This window comes from Indicator indicator, chromosome 7 (genome assembly GCF_027791375.1).
Source record: "Indicator indicator isolate 239-I01 chromosome 7, UM_Iind_1.1, whole genome shotgun sequence".
In the NCBI taxonomy this organism is placed as follows: domain Eukaryota; kingdom Metazoa; phylum Chordata; class Aves; order Piciformes; family Indicatoridae; genus Indicator; species Indicator indicator.
This window is the reverse complement of record NC_072016.1, coordinates 39,485,696-39,501,873: the sequence shown is the minus strand read 5'-3', so window position 1 is coordinate 39,501,873 and position 16,178 is coordinate 39,485,696. Positions and strand designations below refer to the sequence as shown.

At 52.1% G+C, this 16,178-nt stretch overlaps 1 protein-coding gene across 1 annotated transcript in view; it reads left to right on the top strand.

Moving 5' to 3' along the window:
* Positions 1-2,999: 2,999 nt before the first annotated feature.
* The window catches only part of ADAMTS14 (ADAM metallopeptidase with thrombospondin type 1 motif 14), a 59,847-nt gene continuing 46,668 nt past the window's right edge, over positions 3,000-16,178 (top strand). Inside the window, exons 1-2 of the mRNA XM_054382737.1 lie at positions 3,000-3,072; positions 3,474-3,907. Coding sequence (XP_054238712.1) covers positions 3,000-3,072; positions 3,474-3,907 — 507 coding nt within the window. The remainder of the gene's footprint in view (positions 3,073-3,473; positions 3,908-16,178) is intronic.

Below are 16,178 nucleotides of genomic sequence, written 5' to 3'. Positions count from 1 at the left end.
GCTCTGGCAGGGAGGTTGGGCTGGATGATCTCTGGAGGTCCCTTCCAACCCCTAACATTCTGTGATTCTGTCAAGTGTGCTCTTTGTTATGCATTCTGTCATAAATCTATCTAGTCATAATAAGGACTTGTTCCAGTGGGTGCCTATCTACCCAAATCACCTGAAATGCTTGGAGCACAAATTCCTCTTCTATCTTCCATGCAAAGAATCTCTTGCAGATCACTTCTTGTGATTAATTACATGTTGCACCAAGCAAACAGAAGCATGCAAAGACTGAAACAGGGAAATCAAAATCTGTTTGTCCAACTTGAAATTCTTCTCCTCTAGTTGAAGTGAATTTTATTCATCTCTTTTTTCTTTCTTTTTTTTTTTTTTTCTGCCTGGAGGCATCTTGTGGCTTTACCTACAGGTGTTTATTTGGTTGGATTGTGATTACCAAGACCTCAGTCTCCCCTTCTCTCTCCAAAACCTAACCCTACCACCCAGTTCTTCATTCTCAGCTGCAGCTCTGGGATGATGCCTTGGCAGCACCCATCCAGAGGAACATGACTGGAGAATGATGAGAACATGAGGAGAAGCTGAGAGCCCCAGGGCTTTTAGGTCTGAAGAAGACTTAAGAGGGGATTTGATAAATGCTTACAAATATCTGAGGGCTGGGGTTCAAGAGGGAGGGGCCAGGCTCTGCTCACTTGCACCCTGGGATAGGACAGGGGGAAATGGATAAAAACTACAGCACAGGAGGTTCCACCTCAGCATGAGGAGGAACTTCTTCACTGGTGAGGCTCACAGATCAATTGGAACAGGCTGCCCAGAGAGGTTGTGGAGTCTCCTTCTCTGGAGACTTTCCAGACCCATCTGCATGCATTCCTGTGTGACCTGTGCTAGATTCTATGGTCCTGCTCTGGCAGGGGGGTTGGACTTGATGATCTTTGGAGGTCCCTTCCAACCCCTAACACCCTGTGATCCTGAGAACACTGAAGAACCTCTTCCCTCAGCTCTTCACCAGCAACAACTGCAGCAGGACCCATCTCCATGGAGTTCCGCATCTCTTTCTGGCAGCCCCACAATTTACCCATGCTCACAGGTAAGCAAAGCCTTTCCAAAGGTGGCTTTTCTCAAATGCTGGTTCTCTCTTGCTGCTCCCAACATCACTGCACTGCTAGGCTGGGACCAAAGCTCCAACTGAGGTCCTACCAAAAAAAAAAAAAAAAAAGATCCCAAATAGTAATGGTAATGGTAGAGCTGCTGTGAGGTTTGCAGCCTGGCATGTTGTTTGCCCTGCTTGCCTTTCCCATCACATGCTGGTGGCTCCTGCAGCAGCTTAGGTGATGAGGTCTCCAAGGCGGGGATTAGCTCCTAGCAAAGGTTTGGGTTGCTCAGTGTAACCCAAACTGCCCCTGAGGCCCCAGCTCAGTAGGATCCACGCAGAACCAGCACAACTGGTATTACCAGTGCCATTGCACAGCTCCTGCTCTGAAACTGGCCTTAGAGTCCTGTCCAGATGGAGATGTAGAAAGAGGAGAAAAATAATAATCTGGACCCAGCAAATGCAAATGGATCAGAAGGTGTTGATTGAGGTGAGGTTTGGGCAAGAGGTGTTGAGAGGTCCTGCTGTGGAGGGCTCTGCTGCACTGGACTTGAAGTGTTCTCATGGTGGATGTCTTCTGCCATGAAAACAAGAGATGAGTGACTCAAGGTGCTGCTTGGTTGTCTCTGTTCTTAAAAACAGAGGAGGAGGAGCAGAAAAAGTCATCATGCTGAGACCCCACCTGCAGTGCTGGGTCTGGTTCTGGGGTCCTCAGCACAGGAGGGGCCAGAGGAGGCTACAGCAATAATGGGAGGTCTAGAAGCTCTCTGCTGTGAGGACTGGCTGAGAGAGTTGGGGTTGTTCAGCCTGGAGAAGAGAAGGCTCCAGGGAGACCTTCTGGTGGCCTTGCAGTACTTAGAGGATCTGATAAGAAAGCTAGGGATAGAGTTTTGAGCAGGGCCTGTTGTGACAGGACAAGAATTGATGGGTTTAAATCTCAAGAGGGAGATTCAGACCAGAGAAAGAGAAGTTTTTTCTGTTTTTTCTTTTTCCTTTTTATGCTGAGGGTGATGAGACCCTGTCCCAGGTTGCTCGGAGTGGTGGCAGATGCTCCATTCCTGGAACCATTCCAGGTCAGGTTATTTGGGGCTGTGAGCAACCTGCAGCTGTTGCAGATGTCCCTGCTGACTGCAGAGGGGGGTTGGTCTCCATGATCTTTAAAGGTCCCTTCCAACCCAACCCATTCAGAGATCACAGGTGGTTCTAAGCAGGCTGCGTTCCTGCACTTCTGGAGGGGAGACACTTTTGATTCTACTTCTGCTCACGATTTTGCTCCAGGGTGGGTTTTTGGGAAGGGAGGGAAGGGGGCAGAGCAGGGAGAGGGGCTCGGGCTCCGGCTCCCGGCGGGCCTCGCCTTTGTTCAGGCAGGACTGAAGGGGAAGAGGGGACGGCAGGGAAGGAGAAGAGGGAGGGCAGGCTGGAGCCGGCTGGCCAAAAAGGCGCTTCCCCCCCACCCCCAATTTTAAATCTCCGGGAAAGAAACCCTCAAAACGCAGCCCGAGAAAGTTTCTTTTGGTTTACTAAGAAAAAAAAGGGAAAAAAAAGAAGGCCCAAAAGAAAGAAGTAAAATAAAATTAAAGAAAACTTGTAAAAAAAAAAAGTAAAGAAAAGTAATTAAAAAAAAAAAAACCGCCCTCACTCCCACCCCTTCCCCCAGACCCAGCCCCCGGCCCGCCCCACGCCCGCTCCCGGGGGGCCACGGGCGCGCAGCGCGGCGCCGCCCGGCTCCCCCCTCACCGGAGGCGGCGGCGGGAGTAGCCCAGGCCCCGGCTCCGGCCCCGGCCCGGGCGGCGGCGGCGGCGGCGGCCCCGGGCGGGGGGAGAGGCGGTGGCCCTCGCACCGCCCGCTCGCCCCCCCCAGCATCCCGCCTGCCTGCCCCGCAGCCCCGCCGCGCCGCGCCGCCGGGCCCCAAATGGATTATCTGCGGCTGGTGCTCTCCTGCCTCGTCCCCCTGCACGGCTGCCTGGCCGCCGGCAGTGCCCCAGGTACGGCCCCCTGGACCCCCGGGGAGAGGTAGAGGATCCCCCGTTGGGGGATGTGCGTGTGTATTGTTTTGACAGGTGGTTTCTACCTCGGGAGGATGGGGAGAAGGGAGAGGGGGGATGGGGTGGTGTTGGTTTTCAGTGGGGAATTGGGGGAGATGGAGGTTGGGCGAGGAAGAGTTGGCGTGTGAGGGGCACGTCAGCCTGAGTTTATTCTGCTAGGCTGGACGCGGCCGGTTAAAACTACAAAGCGGAGCTCCGTCGGGATGGAAAAAACAGTCGCTGGGCTCATGGAGCTCTGCTGAAGGCTCCTCGGCTCGGCTCGGCCGCCGAAATGCCACCCGGTGAGCGGGATGCTCCCTTCCCATCGCCAACTCCTCTCCCTTCCATCTTTCTCTCCGCAGAGCTCCTCCTGGCCGGCAAACTCAGCGAGTATGGTGTGATCGTCCCCTTCAGCGCCGATTGCCGGGGTCGCTTCCTTTCGCACGTGGTGTCCGGTGAGGCGGCGGCGACGGTGGGGATCGGCGAAGCCGCCTGCCCCGCGTCCCCGCCTCCGTCCCGCCGCCGCCGCATCCCGCGCAGCCCTCTCGATGAGTCCCCCCGGGGCCGTGGGGCGGCCGCCGGCCGCTTGCTCTACTTCAATGTCACCGTTTTCGGGACGGAGCTGCACCTCCGGCTAAGGCCCAACCGGCGGCTGGTGCCGCTGGGCGCCGTGGCTGAATGGCAGGAGGATTTTGAGGTGTTGTTCCGGGAACCCCTCCAACAGCGGTGCCTCTTCACCGGCGACATCTCCGGCATGCCTGGAGCCGCCGTGGCCATCAGCAACTGCGACGGACTGGTAAGCTGGAAGCTGAGGGGGTGATTTGTGTGCGCTGCCCACCGTTTTGCCTGGTTGAGGGGTGGGTTCTGGGGGTGTTTTTTTCCTCTTCGAGGTGGATCGTGGACTTTTTAGGGTGTCAGGTAATGATAGGACTAGGGGGAATGAGAAAAAGTAGAAGTGGGTAGATTCAGATTGGATGTTAGGAAGAAGTTTTTCCACCGTGAGGGTGGTGAGAACTGGAACAGGTCGCCCAGGGAGGCGGTGGAAGCCTCATCCCTGGAGGTTTTGAAGGCCAGGCTGGATGTGGCTCTGGGCAACTTGATCCCTTAAGACTGGATGAGGAACTTAGTGCCATAGTTTAGTTGATTAGATGGTGTTGCCTGATAGGTTGGACTTGATGATCTTGAAGGTCTTTTCCAACCTGGTTAATTCTGGGATTCTGTGTCCCTGCCCATGGCAGGGGGGTTGGAAGTAGATGATCCTTGAGGTCCCTTCCAACCCTAACAATTCTATGATTCTGTGACGACCTTTGCCTGCTGTGGGTTCCCTTTCCCCACATAACTCACAAGCAGGGTAGGGCGCTACATACATACAGGAGCACACCATCCTTCCCCTGTATATGCACCTATGTTTATTTAAGGAGGGTGAAAAAATGACCTGGGGTTGCCTTCTGCCTGGAGATGGACCACGTCAGAGGCTGATACTCCAGGCTGGGCGCTCACGCTGCTGTTAACGCTGCTGCATCCTTGCTTACCCATTCTTTCCTTTGGGAATGTGCTTTAGGAACTTTTTCTCCACGTTTCCCACTTCTTAAACGAGGCTGAGCGCACTCAGTGTCTGCAATCCCTGTCAGCAGGTGGTCTTGCTTCTCCTGAGCATCTTTTTGGGGCAGGACCTCTCTCTTTTTTTTTTTTTTTTTTTTTTTGATTAATGAGTGACATGCTCAGAGCCTTTTTACTTTCTGAGAGCAGGGGGAGGAGGGTTCAGCATTGATAACCCTACTGCCACCACCCTTTAATCACTTAAATGGCTCTATTACCTCTTTAGCCCTGGCATCTGCTCAGCCCTTGGGTTCCCACCTTTGATATGCTTGAGGAATCACATTTTTTTTTCTTTTCATACTTCTGGCCCCTTGCCCTCCAGATTTCCTCTGAGCCACTTTAATTCTTGTTCCAGGTGCCAGCATTTGCTGTTTTCTCCTGGTACCACTTATATTACTCCTTAGTTGGGAGTAAATACCTTATTTTGTCCTTGTTATATATATCTATATATCTATATCTATATATATACACACACCTCCTCCTTTTTTTTTTTTCTTTTTTGGTTGCTTTATTCTGGGAGTTCCTGAAGCCAATTTTGGCTGTGAGCACAGTTTGGCATTCCTTTCTTTTTATACAGTGCCTGGTGTTGCTGTAGGAGCAGAAATGATAGAGCAGCACAGCTAGAAATACACACTTCACCTCCCTATAGTAGTTTATTTTGGGGTTTTATTTATTTATTTGGCCACAGTTTTAGCACAAAATCCACCCCCTTTTTGAAGGGTCCTTTTTGGATTCAGCTGTGAGTTCGGGCAGGGATTTCTCTGTGACGTGGATCATCACTCTGGGGCTGGCAAATTTGGGTGGGCTTTGAAAAGCTTTAAAAGGTATTTCCTATTGCTCAAGGCAAGCAACTGGTAGTGCTGTGTCTGGAAGGAGAAGGTGGCTTTTAAGTCTGGAAGTTGCATTGCAGAAGTAATTCCCTTTGGCATTGTGGGAGGGGGGATGCTGGAAGCTGTTGGCAGCTGAATCCGTGTTGTGCAGAAGCCAGGGAGAGTGAGCATGGTGTTAGGAGGTTTCTCTTTCCCAACTCTCTACTCTTAGGCTCCATCTTCAGCAGCCTTGAGTTGAACTTTTCTGGGCTTTTCTTGGCTTTAGCCTCAAGTTCTGTCTCCTAGCCCTCTGCACACGGGAGGTTGTGATTATTTTTTCCATTGTTCCAGCCATCCAGTGGCCCTGTTTGGGATGTAGCTGGTACCACGGGATGCTTCTGCAGGTGTCCAAGACAGCCATAGCTGTCTTGCCATCCCTGGTACTGCCCCCAAGCCCACTCTTCTAAGCTCATGTAAAGGACAAGTGGCTCTTCCTGTGGAATCAGCAGCTCAGGGTGCTTGCTTCATCTCCCCTTTTCCCTTCATTAATCTCTGTGGGGGCTTTGTGGCCTCTGTGCTGGGTGGGATTACCCAAGCCATGTTGTGCTGATGCATAGGGGTTTGCAAAACACCAAGGGCTGCTGCAGGCAGTTTTGGTTGCATCCCCATTTCTGAAGCTTAGCATTGTGGTTGCTGCTGTGTTGCCTTGCAGATGGTTTTATTTCTTCAGGTAGAGCTCCAGCAGCACCAGGGAAGATTAAAAAGAAAACCAACAAAAAGCTATCTATTTTTTTTTTCCCTTCCTGCAATGTCTTTCTGCTCCATGGCCAACAAGTAAATTGCAAGCAATTTCCCATCATCCTATGAAGCACATGTGGTGATTGCAGGCTGGGGGAAGAGGTCAGGAGGACAGAGGGACAGAGCCTGAGCAGAGACTCTGCTCCTCCCTCAGTGAAGAGGATTTTGTGATAGGGCCATTGCAGCAGTTGGTTTCTCTCCTTTCATGCGTTTTCTGGCTGATGTAGTAGATTGTTCGTCCTCTGGTTTAAGTTAGTCTGACAGCTAATATGTCCCCTTTGGAGGAGCTGTGAGACCAAGAAGATTCCAAAACCCAGAATGGCAGGGGTTGGAAGGGACCTCTGGAGATCATCCAGTCCAACCCTGCTCCTAAAGCAGGGTCACCCACAGTAGCTTGTCCAAGATCACAATGTCCAGGTGAGTTTGGAGTCTCTCCAGAGAAGGAGACTCCACAACCTCTCTGGGCAGCCTGCTCCAGGGCTCTGGCAATCTCACAGGAAAGAATTTTGTTCTCCTGCTCAGATGGAAGCCCCTGGACACCAGTTTGTGCCCATTACCCCTTTTCCTATCACTGGGAAACACTGCAAAGAGTCTGGCCCCATCCTCTTGCCCCCCACCCTTTAGCTTTTGATGGGTGTTGATCAGATGCTCTCTCAGGCTGCTCTCCTCCAGACTAAACAAGTCCAAGGTCTCTCAGCGTTTCCTGCTCACAGAGATGCTCCAGGCCCCTCAACATCTTTGTAGCTTCCCCTGGCTTCTCTCTCTGGTAGTTCCCTGTCTCTTGAACTGGGGAGCCCAGAACTGAACCTGGTTTTCCACATGTGTCCTGACTAGGACAAAGTAGAGGGACAGGAGAACCTGCCTTAACCTGCTGGCCATAATCTTCTGAATACCCCCAGGATCCCAGTGACCTTCTTGACCATGAGGGCACATTGCTGGCTCATGGTGAACTTGTCCACCAGCACTCCCAGGTCCTTCTCCACAGAGCTGCTTCCCAGCAGGTCAACCTGTACTGGTGCAGCAGGTAAAACCCCATGCATGGGTAGAACTCCAACAAAGTGATAAAAAGAGCTTGATGTAGCAAATGGAGCAAGAATCACAGAGTCACTGAATACTAGGGGTTGGAAGGGACCTCCAGAGATTGTCCAGTCCAACCCCACTGCCAAAGCAGGAATGCATCTGGGTGGGTTTTGAATGTCTCCAGAAAAGGAGACTCCAGAACCTCTCTGGGCAGCCTGTTCCAGGGCTCTGATGATATTTATGACCATGCAGTACCTCCAGCATGAAGCAGCTGAGCACCTGGGAAGGATGGAGTCTCCATCCTTCTTGTAGGCCTACTTCAGGTGTTGGGAGGCTGCTATTAGGTCTCCCTCGAGCCTCCTATTCTCCAGGCTGGACAACCCCAGCTCCCTCAGCTTGTCCTCATAGCAGAGGTGCTCCAACCCCTTGATCATTTTTGTGGCCCTCCTCTGGACCCTCTCCATCAGGTTCATGTCTTTCCTATATTGAAGGACACTGTACTCCAGGTGAGGTCTCCCCAGAGCAGAGCAAAGTGGCAGAATCACCTCTCTGGCTCTGCTGGCAGTGCTGCTTTTGATGCAGCCCAGGCTGTGATTTGCCTTCTGGGCTGCAAGCTCACACTGCCTGCTCCTGTGGAGCTTCTCATCCATCAGCACCCCTAAATCCTTTTCCACAAGGCTGCTTTCTATCACCTCATTCCCCAGCCTGTATTGATAGTGAGGATGCTGATGGTCAGGCCATGCTAGACAGAAAGGGACTGACTTAGTGCAGGGAGCACCAGTGGTAGGTAGCTTCATTGCTCTTTGGCATGCCTGTACCCTGGGCTTGCTATGAACTTGTGCTGGAAGTTCTCTGTGGGTTTCAAAATGGACTTGTGGCTTTTATGCATCCCAGTATAGAGTGCGTGGGAGCTGCAGGACCACTCTTGGCCAGGGCTTTTCTGGTCAAAGGAAGTGTTCTGGGATGCTGTGGATGAAGGCTGTGTACACAAAGAGATTAGGTTGTGTATAAACAGAGACTGAGATTATAAATAACGAGAGGGGAAAAAAAAAAAAGAAAGAGAAAGCACACATTAAGTTCCCTAAATCCATACTTAGCCCTGTTAAGTGAGCTGGTTTTGGTTTTTTGTTTTTTCTTTTTGCTTTTCCCCTCCTCTCAGATGCCAAAGCCATGGCACCTTCCACATGGGTTATTTGCTGCAGGGGGCATCCACGCGTGCAAAATCCGTCCCTTTTCTTTTTGTCTCTCCTACCAGGGTGGGAACATGCTGCTGGCCAGAACATCCCAGCCACCAAATTCCTCACTGCTAAAGTAGTGTTAGGCAGAAATCTCCCTCCCCCCCACCCCCTGCCTCTGGCCCCAGAGGGACACATCCCACTGCAGTGACAACATCCCATCTTTCCATGCTGGCTTTAGCAGCGGTGTGGTCGAGCTTTGAGCGTTGCTGCTTGCAGAGGTGGGTGAAGACTTGGCATCTGTGGGGCATCAGATTTTCTTTCCCTGGCTTGATTTTGCCCCACTGTTTTCTGCTGCAAATCATAGAGCCAGCATTTCTTTGGTGGTGCCCAGTGATAGAATAAAGGAACAAAGGGTGTAAGATTCAACGCAGGAAGTTCCGACTCAACATGAGGAGAAACTTCTTTCCTGTGAGGGTGACAGAGCACTGGACCAGGCTGCCCAGAGAGGTTGTGGAGTCTTCTTTCCTGGAGACTTTCAAGACTCACCTGGATGCATTCCTGTGTGGCCTGCCCTAAGTGATCCTACCTTGGCAGGGGAGTTTGAATGGATCATCTCTGAAGATCATCCCCTCCAACCCCTACCATTCTGTGATTCTGTGATTTTTCCATCCCTGTCACCTTGGCTCACTTTGGATCTTGAATGGTTTGGGTGGAAGGGATTTTGAAGACCATCTAGTTCTAACCCTCCTACTATGGGCAAGCATCTTAGATGATCTTTGAGGTCTTTCCCAACTGAAACAATTCTCTGATTCTATGGATGGCTGACAGCAGATAAGCAGAGCCCCAAATCCCTCGGGAATAGTAATTAATAGGGAATGAAGAGAGAAACAGGGGGCTGGAGCACCTCTACTGTGAGGGGACAGGCTGAGAGAGTCAGACTTGTTCAGCCTGGAGAAGAGAAGGCTCTAAGGTGGCTTTCCAGTATTTAAAGGGGCTGATAAGAAAGCTGGGGACAGACCTTTGAGCAGGGCCCCTTGTGACAGGACAAGGGCTGATGGTTTAAACTAGAAGAGGGGAATTTAGATCAGGTAGAAGGAGGAAATGTTTTCCACTGAGGGCAGTGAGACACTGATCCAGGTTGCCCACAGAGGTGGTAGAAGCCTCATCCCTGGAACCATTCCAGGTCAGGTTGTTTGGGGCTGTAAGCAGCCTGCTGTAGTTGCAGATGTCCCTGATGACTGCAGGGGGTTGGACTAGGTGACCTTTAAAGGTCCCTTTCCAACCCAAACTGTATTGTGATTCTATGAACCCTCCCAATTGACGGTGCCCTGCAGAAAAAATGTGGATTTGTCTCTCAGGATTTGACTTGCAGCTCCTGAATTCTGGGGTTAATTTAGGGGGAAGAAAGAAGGCGCTGGTTTCAATGGCCAGGGAGGTGACATGTCCCTTTGGGTTACACAGATCCCTCTGTCCTCTGCTGGTTTGGTTTTCATGTGGGCATGAGGGCTTTTCTCCAATGTGATAATCCTTGTTTTTGGCAACCAAGCCCTGTCTGGGCTGAAAACCTAATTAATTAGTTAGTGCCCAGCGTGCCTCCGTGCCCTCACCCTGCCAGGAGCTCCATTTCAATCCTGGCTTGGGTCACCTGGCAAAGCCCAGATGGAGCACAGACATCCCCAAATCTCTTGCCCTTGGCACAAAGAGCAGGAAAGAGCAGTCAGGAAGTGCAGAGGGTTGTGGTAGATGGGTTGCTGCAGACAGAGAGGTCCCAAATAGGGATGGAGCAGGCCTGGACCATACCCTGGTGCCACGCACACCATAGTGCTGCCAGATGTGATCCAGCTCCATGCCAGGCAGCTGCAGCCCTCTGCACATCCTCCTGATGCCCTCTCTGGGTGGAAGAGGGGGAGCTGGCAATGGGGCTTGGTTCACCCAGTCCAACTTTCTGGGACTTTTGGTCCAAATGAAGTGTGAATTGTGTAGGAAAAATACATACCGTGCTCACAGCTGGACTCCCCCCTCCTCAGCGCTCTTTGCCTCTCTGCCTTTATTAATTTTTCCACATTTCTGCTGTGTTGAGGTGTCAGAAATTCCTGAATTCCTGGGGGAGTTGCAGCTTTCAGCCCAGGGTGCTGAGAGCAGGGGTAGGGAGGAGTCCTTTGCTTAGCAAGGGTGGCATGAGGCCAGTTCTTCTCTCCCATAGCCTAGCGAGATGCAGGAGAGCTGGAAAAGAGACTTCCCCCCTGCTGCGAGCTGGCAGTTTGGTGTTTTCCTTAAAATAAAAAAGTCTATTTTTCCCCTCTTTCCAGTGGAATTATCCTCAAAGGGCCATTTTCCGGTTTGGGAATTACCTTCCTCGAGAGCTGCAGACAGCATCTCGTGTCAGAAATGTCAGTAATGGGAGTCGCAGCATGCCAGAGTTCATTTGATGTGGTGTTATTAAACCAAATAAAACGGGGTGGCAGATTGATCGACGAGGACTGGATCAATCTCTTGGCAGGAGCCCAAGGAAAGCTTTATTGGGGCTTTTGGGATGGTGTCTGGTTTCTCTTGCTGCCTCCCTGCACTTACAGCCTTCCCAAAATGCTGGAACACAACCTGAGCTGCTCCTTTTTTTACATCTGAGCAGGTTGATGCATGCCTGTTGTGATGGTGGTGTGGGGTTGGGATTTTTTTTTGTTGTTGTTTTAGTAAGTGCCAAGGTGGCTGCTGTGGTTTCTGTTTCATTTGTCAGGCTGCTCTGATCGTTGAATCACAGACTGATTTGGGTTGGGAGGGATCTTTAAAGGTCATCAAATCCAACCCCCCTGCAGTCAGCAATCTGCAACTAGAGCAGGCTGCTCACAGCCCCAAACAACCTGATCTGGAATGGTTCCAGGGATGGGGCATCTGTCACTTCTCTGGGGAACCTGGGCCAGGCTCTCACTGCCCTCAGTGTCAAATATTTCTTCCTTCTCTCTAGTCTGAATCTCCCTCTTTTAGTTTTAAACCATCACCCCTTGTCCTGTCCCAGCAGGCCCTGCAAAAAAGCCTGTCCCCAGCTTTCTTATTAGCCCTTTGCAGTCCTGAAAGGCCACCAGAAGGTCTCCCTGGAGCCTTCTCTTCTCCAGGCTGAACAACCCCAACTCTCTCAGCCTGGCCTCTCAACAGAGAGCTTCCAGCCCTCAGATCATTGCTGTGGCCTCCTCTGGCTCCTCTCCTCAGTCCTGTCCTGTGCTGAGGACTCCAGAGCTGTGCCCATGACTGCAGGTGGAGTCTCAGCAGAGCGGAGTGATGTGATCACACAGGTCCTTGCCTTAGCCGCTCTGCAGGTTGCTCCCGGAATCAGCAGCATCGTGCATCTTCCTCTGGGAGAAAGCAAGGGGGAGGAGGTCTGGGCTGCTTTATTTCCCATTGTACTCAGCTCTGGTGAGGCCACACCTTGAGTAGTGTCCACTTTTGGGCACCTCAATATAAGAGAGGTGTGGAGGTGCTGGAGCCAGTGCAGAGGAGGGCAAGGGAGCTGGGGAAGGGCCTGGGGAGTAAATCTGATGAAGAGCAACTGAAGGAGCTGGGGATGGTTAGTTTGAAAAAGAGGAGGCTGAGGGGAGACCTCATGGCTCTCCACAACTACCTGAAAGGAGGTGGTACAGAGGTTGGTGCTGGTCTCTTCTCACAGGTGACAGAACAAGAGGGAATGGCCTCAGGCTGCAACTGGGTAGGTTTAGACTGGACATTAGGAAGAATTTTTCCACAGCAAGAGTGGTCAGGGACTGGAATGTGCTGCCCAGGGAGGTGGTGGAGTCCCCAGCCCTGGATGTGTTTCAAAGTGGTTTGGATGTGGTGCTTGGGGCTGTGATTTAGGGGTGACCCTTGGAGAGTAGGGTTCTGGGTTGGACTCGGTGCTCCCCAGGGTTTTTTCCAACCTGGATGTTTCTGTGATTCTGTGATTTCCTGAGCCATGCCTAATCAGTCATGAGCTGCAGGGCGGCACAGACCCAAGTGGGCTGTGGCTGAGGCCCAGGCTCTTTCAGACCCTAATCCAGCCTTGCCCCGGCCTGGCGCTGCGGCTTTCCTCCGGCTGCCTGACTCAGCAGGGCCTGGCTTGCGCCCTAAGCCCCTAAGCCGGCTTTGGGGGTCCCTCACCCTGGCTGGAACGCTCCCTGGCAGGGCTGAGAAGGCCTGCTGGGACACTTCTACCCTCCCTAGCAGCCCTGCAGGGTAGAAGTGTCCCAGCAGGCCTTCTCTGCTCTCCTCAAGAAAGACTTGTCATCAGTTGCCAGGAATCCCTGACTAGGGAAGTCATTCTGCCCTGTGCTCAGCACTGGTTAGACCACACCGTGAGTGCTTGTGTCCAGTTCTGGGCTCCTCAATTCAAGAAAGATGTTGAGATGCTGGAACGTGTCCAGAGAAGGACAACAAAGCTGGGGAGGGGTCTGGAGCACAAGGCTGGGGAGGGGTCTGGAACGCAGGGCTGGGGAAGGGTCTGGAGCGCAGGGCTGGGGAGGGGTCTGGAGCGCAAGGCTGGGGAAGGGTCTGGAGCGCAGGCTGGGGAGGGTCTGGAGCGCAGGCTGGGGAGGGGTCTGGAGCGCAAGGCTGGGGAGGGGTCTGGAGCGCAAGGCTGGGGAGGGGTCTGGAGCGCAAGGCTGGGGAAGGGTCTGGAGCGCAAGGCTGGGGAGGGGTCTGGAGCGCAGGGCTGGGGAGGGGTCTGGAGCACAAGGCTGGGGAGGGGTCTGGAGCGCAGGGCTGGGGAGGGGTCTGGAGCACAAGCCCTGTGAGGAGAGGCTGAGGGAGCTGAGGTTGGTTAGCTTGCCTGATTCAGCAAGGCCTGGCTTTCACCCTAAGCCCTAAGCTGGCTTTGGGGCGCCTCACCCTGGGTGGAATGCTCCCTGGCAGGGCTGCCAGAGAGGGTAGAAGAGTCCCAGCAGACCTTCTCTTGGGGCAGGGGTGGCTTCTGGCTCTGGGATTAAATAGGAATCCAGGCAAGGGGACTGCACTGCTGTCACTCCAGCTGAAATTGGTGCCAGTGTGCAAGCTGGGTGGTCAGAGGGATGGAGAACCTCTCCTGTGATGCCAGGCTGGGAGCTGGGGGTGTTTAGCCTGGAGAAGCTAAGGCTCAGGGGAGACCTTCTTGCTGTCTACAACTACCTGAAAGGAGGTTGTAGCCAGGTGGGGGTTGGTTTCTTCTCCCAGGCAACCAGCAACAGAACAAGAGGACAGAGTCTCAAGGTGCCCAGGGGGAAGTTTAGACTTGATCTTAGAAAGAATTTCTTCCCAAAAAGAGAGACTGCAATCCATTGGAATGGGCTGCCCAGGGAGGTGGTGGGGTCAGCATCCCTGGAGGTGTTTAAGAGCAGCCTGGATGAGGCACTTAGTGCCATAGTCTGGTTGATTAGTTAGGGTTGGGTGATTGGTTGGACTTGATGATCTTGGAGGTCTCTTCCAACCTGCGTGATTCTGCGAATTGGGGTGTTCAGGCTGGAGAAGAGAAGGCTCAAGGAAGACCTTAGAGCTACATCTGAAGGGCATCTACAGGAAGGCTGGGGAGAGACTGTTTAGAAGGGTTTGGAGTGATAGGATGAGGGGCAGTGGTCTGAAACTGGAGCAGGGCAGATTTAGGTTGGACATTAGGAGAAAGTTCTTAATAATAAGAGTGCTGGAGTACTGGCACAGGTTGCCCAGGGATGTGGTCAAGGCCCTGTCCCTGGAGACATTCAAGATCAGTCTCAATGTGGCCCTGGGCAGCCTGATCCAGTTGGAGGTGTCCCTGCTTGACTGCAGGGGGTTTGGACAAGATGACCTTTGAAGGTCCCTTCCAAGCCAATGCAATCTGTCAATCTAGAAGCACATTAGTCAGTGGGAAACCATCAGCATGATGCCTGTGTGTAAAATCCAAATGTGTTTGTGATGCCAGCGTCAGATGCTCTGCACTGTGTCCTTCATTGTCTTGGGCAATGGGTGCCCACCTGCTCTTAGCACATGCATTGAGGGATCTCAAAGCCATGTAGATGTGGTGCTGAGGGTCATGGTTTAGTGGTGACCTGGCAGTGCTGAGTTAATGGTTGGACTGAATAACCTTAAAGGTCAAAATGATTCTATGAAATAAATAGCAGCATCTTGAACTTGCCCTTTTGTCATGGGCTTGCCCAACCATCACTGGACCTGACCTATGGCTTGACTCCCTGATTTGATCTCTCTCTCATCATCACCACCTTGCCTGGTATGCTTGCTGAACCTGGCTGTGATCTTTCCAATCTTAGGTTGCCCAGAGAGGTGGTAGAAGCCCCAGAGAATAATAGAATGGCTTGGTTTGGAAGGCATCTCCAAAGGTGAGCAGAAACATCCTCCACTAGGTCAGGTTGCTCAGAGCCTTGTCAAGCCTCACCTTCAATAGCTCCAGGGATGGGGTCTCAACTACCTCCCTGGGCAACCTGTTGGAGTCTTCCACCACCCTCATGGTAAAGGACTTGTTCCTAACATCCAATCTAAATCTGCTCTAATTTAAAACCACCCCTGGAACTATTCCAGATCAGGTTGTTTGGGGCTGTGAGCAACCTTCTCTAGTTGCAGATGTCCCTGCTCACTGCAGGGGTGTTGGACTAGATGACCTTTAAAGGTCCCTTCCATCCCAAATCAGTCTGTGATTCAGTGCTCTGTCTCCTTGGTCAGAGGTGGTTGGTCAAGCCCTAGCTTCCAGCTAGGTCCTGCCCTCATGGCCTGAGATACATGTGTCAGGCAAGTTGATCCTAGCCCAACTGCCCAGACTTGGATACCTCAGGAAGGAGATGAAGCAAAAGCAGCCAAAACCCTGCTTTCCAGAGAAGTTAAGCAGCTAATAAAACCCAAGTGGAGCAGGAAATTTGATGGAGTCTAAGAGAGCCAGGTTGGCTGATGCCATGATGAACGCAGTGCTACTTGAAGGCTAAAGGGAATCCAATGACCCAGGTGGGCTTGGAAGAGCTCCAGGTTTGCCTGGCCAACCTCTTCCAACCTCTCTGTGCAGTATCTATCTATATTTTATTTTCATTTGATGGGAAGCCTTTCATCACAGGGATTTGGTGGGAGCAGGGCAGGAGCCAGGATGTTTCCAGCCATGTTTGCTGTCTCATTCATTTTCCTGCTGTGTTTGGGAGGTGCAACACTTCCCAGCTTCTCCAAAGGGATAATCCCCAAGCACTTCATGGGTGATGGTTTCTTTTCTCTTCTTCTTTCCTTCTTTCTGTGATTGCAGCTCGTAAAGGTGGTGAAATGCCTGACTTGGCTGTTCAAGATCTGTGGAAAAACATTAAAGGCATAGCCTAAAATTACCACACATCCCCAGCATTGTGGGGATAAGCATAGGGATGAGGATGAAGATGGAGAGGGTACAGGGAGGTGAGGTGGCTTGGAAGTCCAAGGTTCACAGAATCACAGAATTATTGAGGTCATCAAGTCCAGCCTATCACCCAACACCACAACATCAGCTAAACCATGCCACCAAGTGCCACATCCAATCCCCTCTTAAAGACCTCCAGTGATGGTGACTCTACCACCTTCCTGGGTAGTCCATCCCAGTTCCTAATCAGCCTTTCTGTGAAGAAGTGCTTCCTAATATCCAACCTAAACCTCCCCTGGCACAGCTTCATACCATGCCCTCTTGTCCTGTTGCCTGGGAGAAGAGCCTGACCCTCACCTGACTACAACT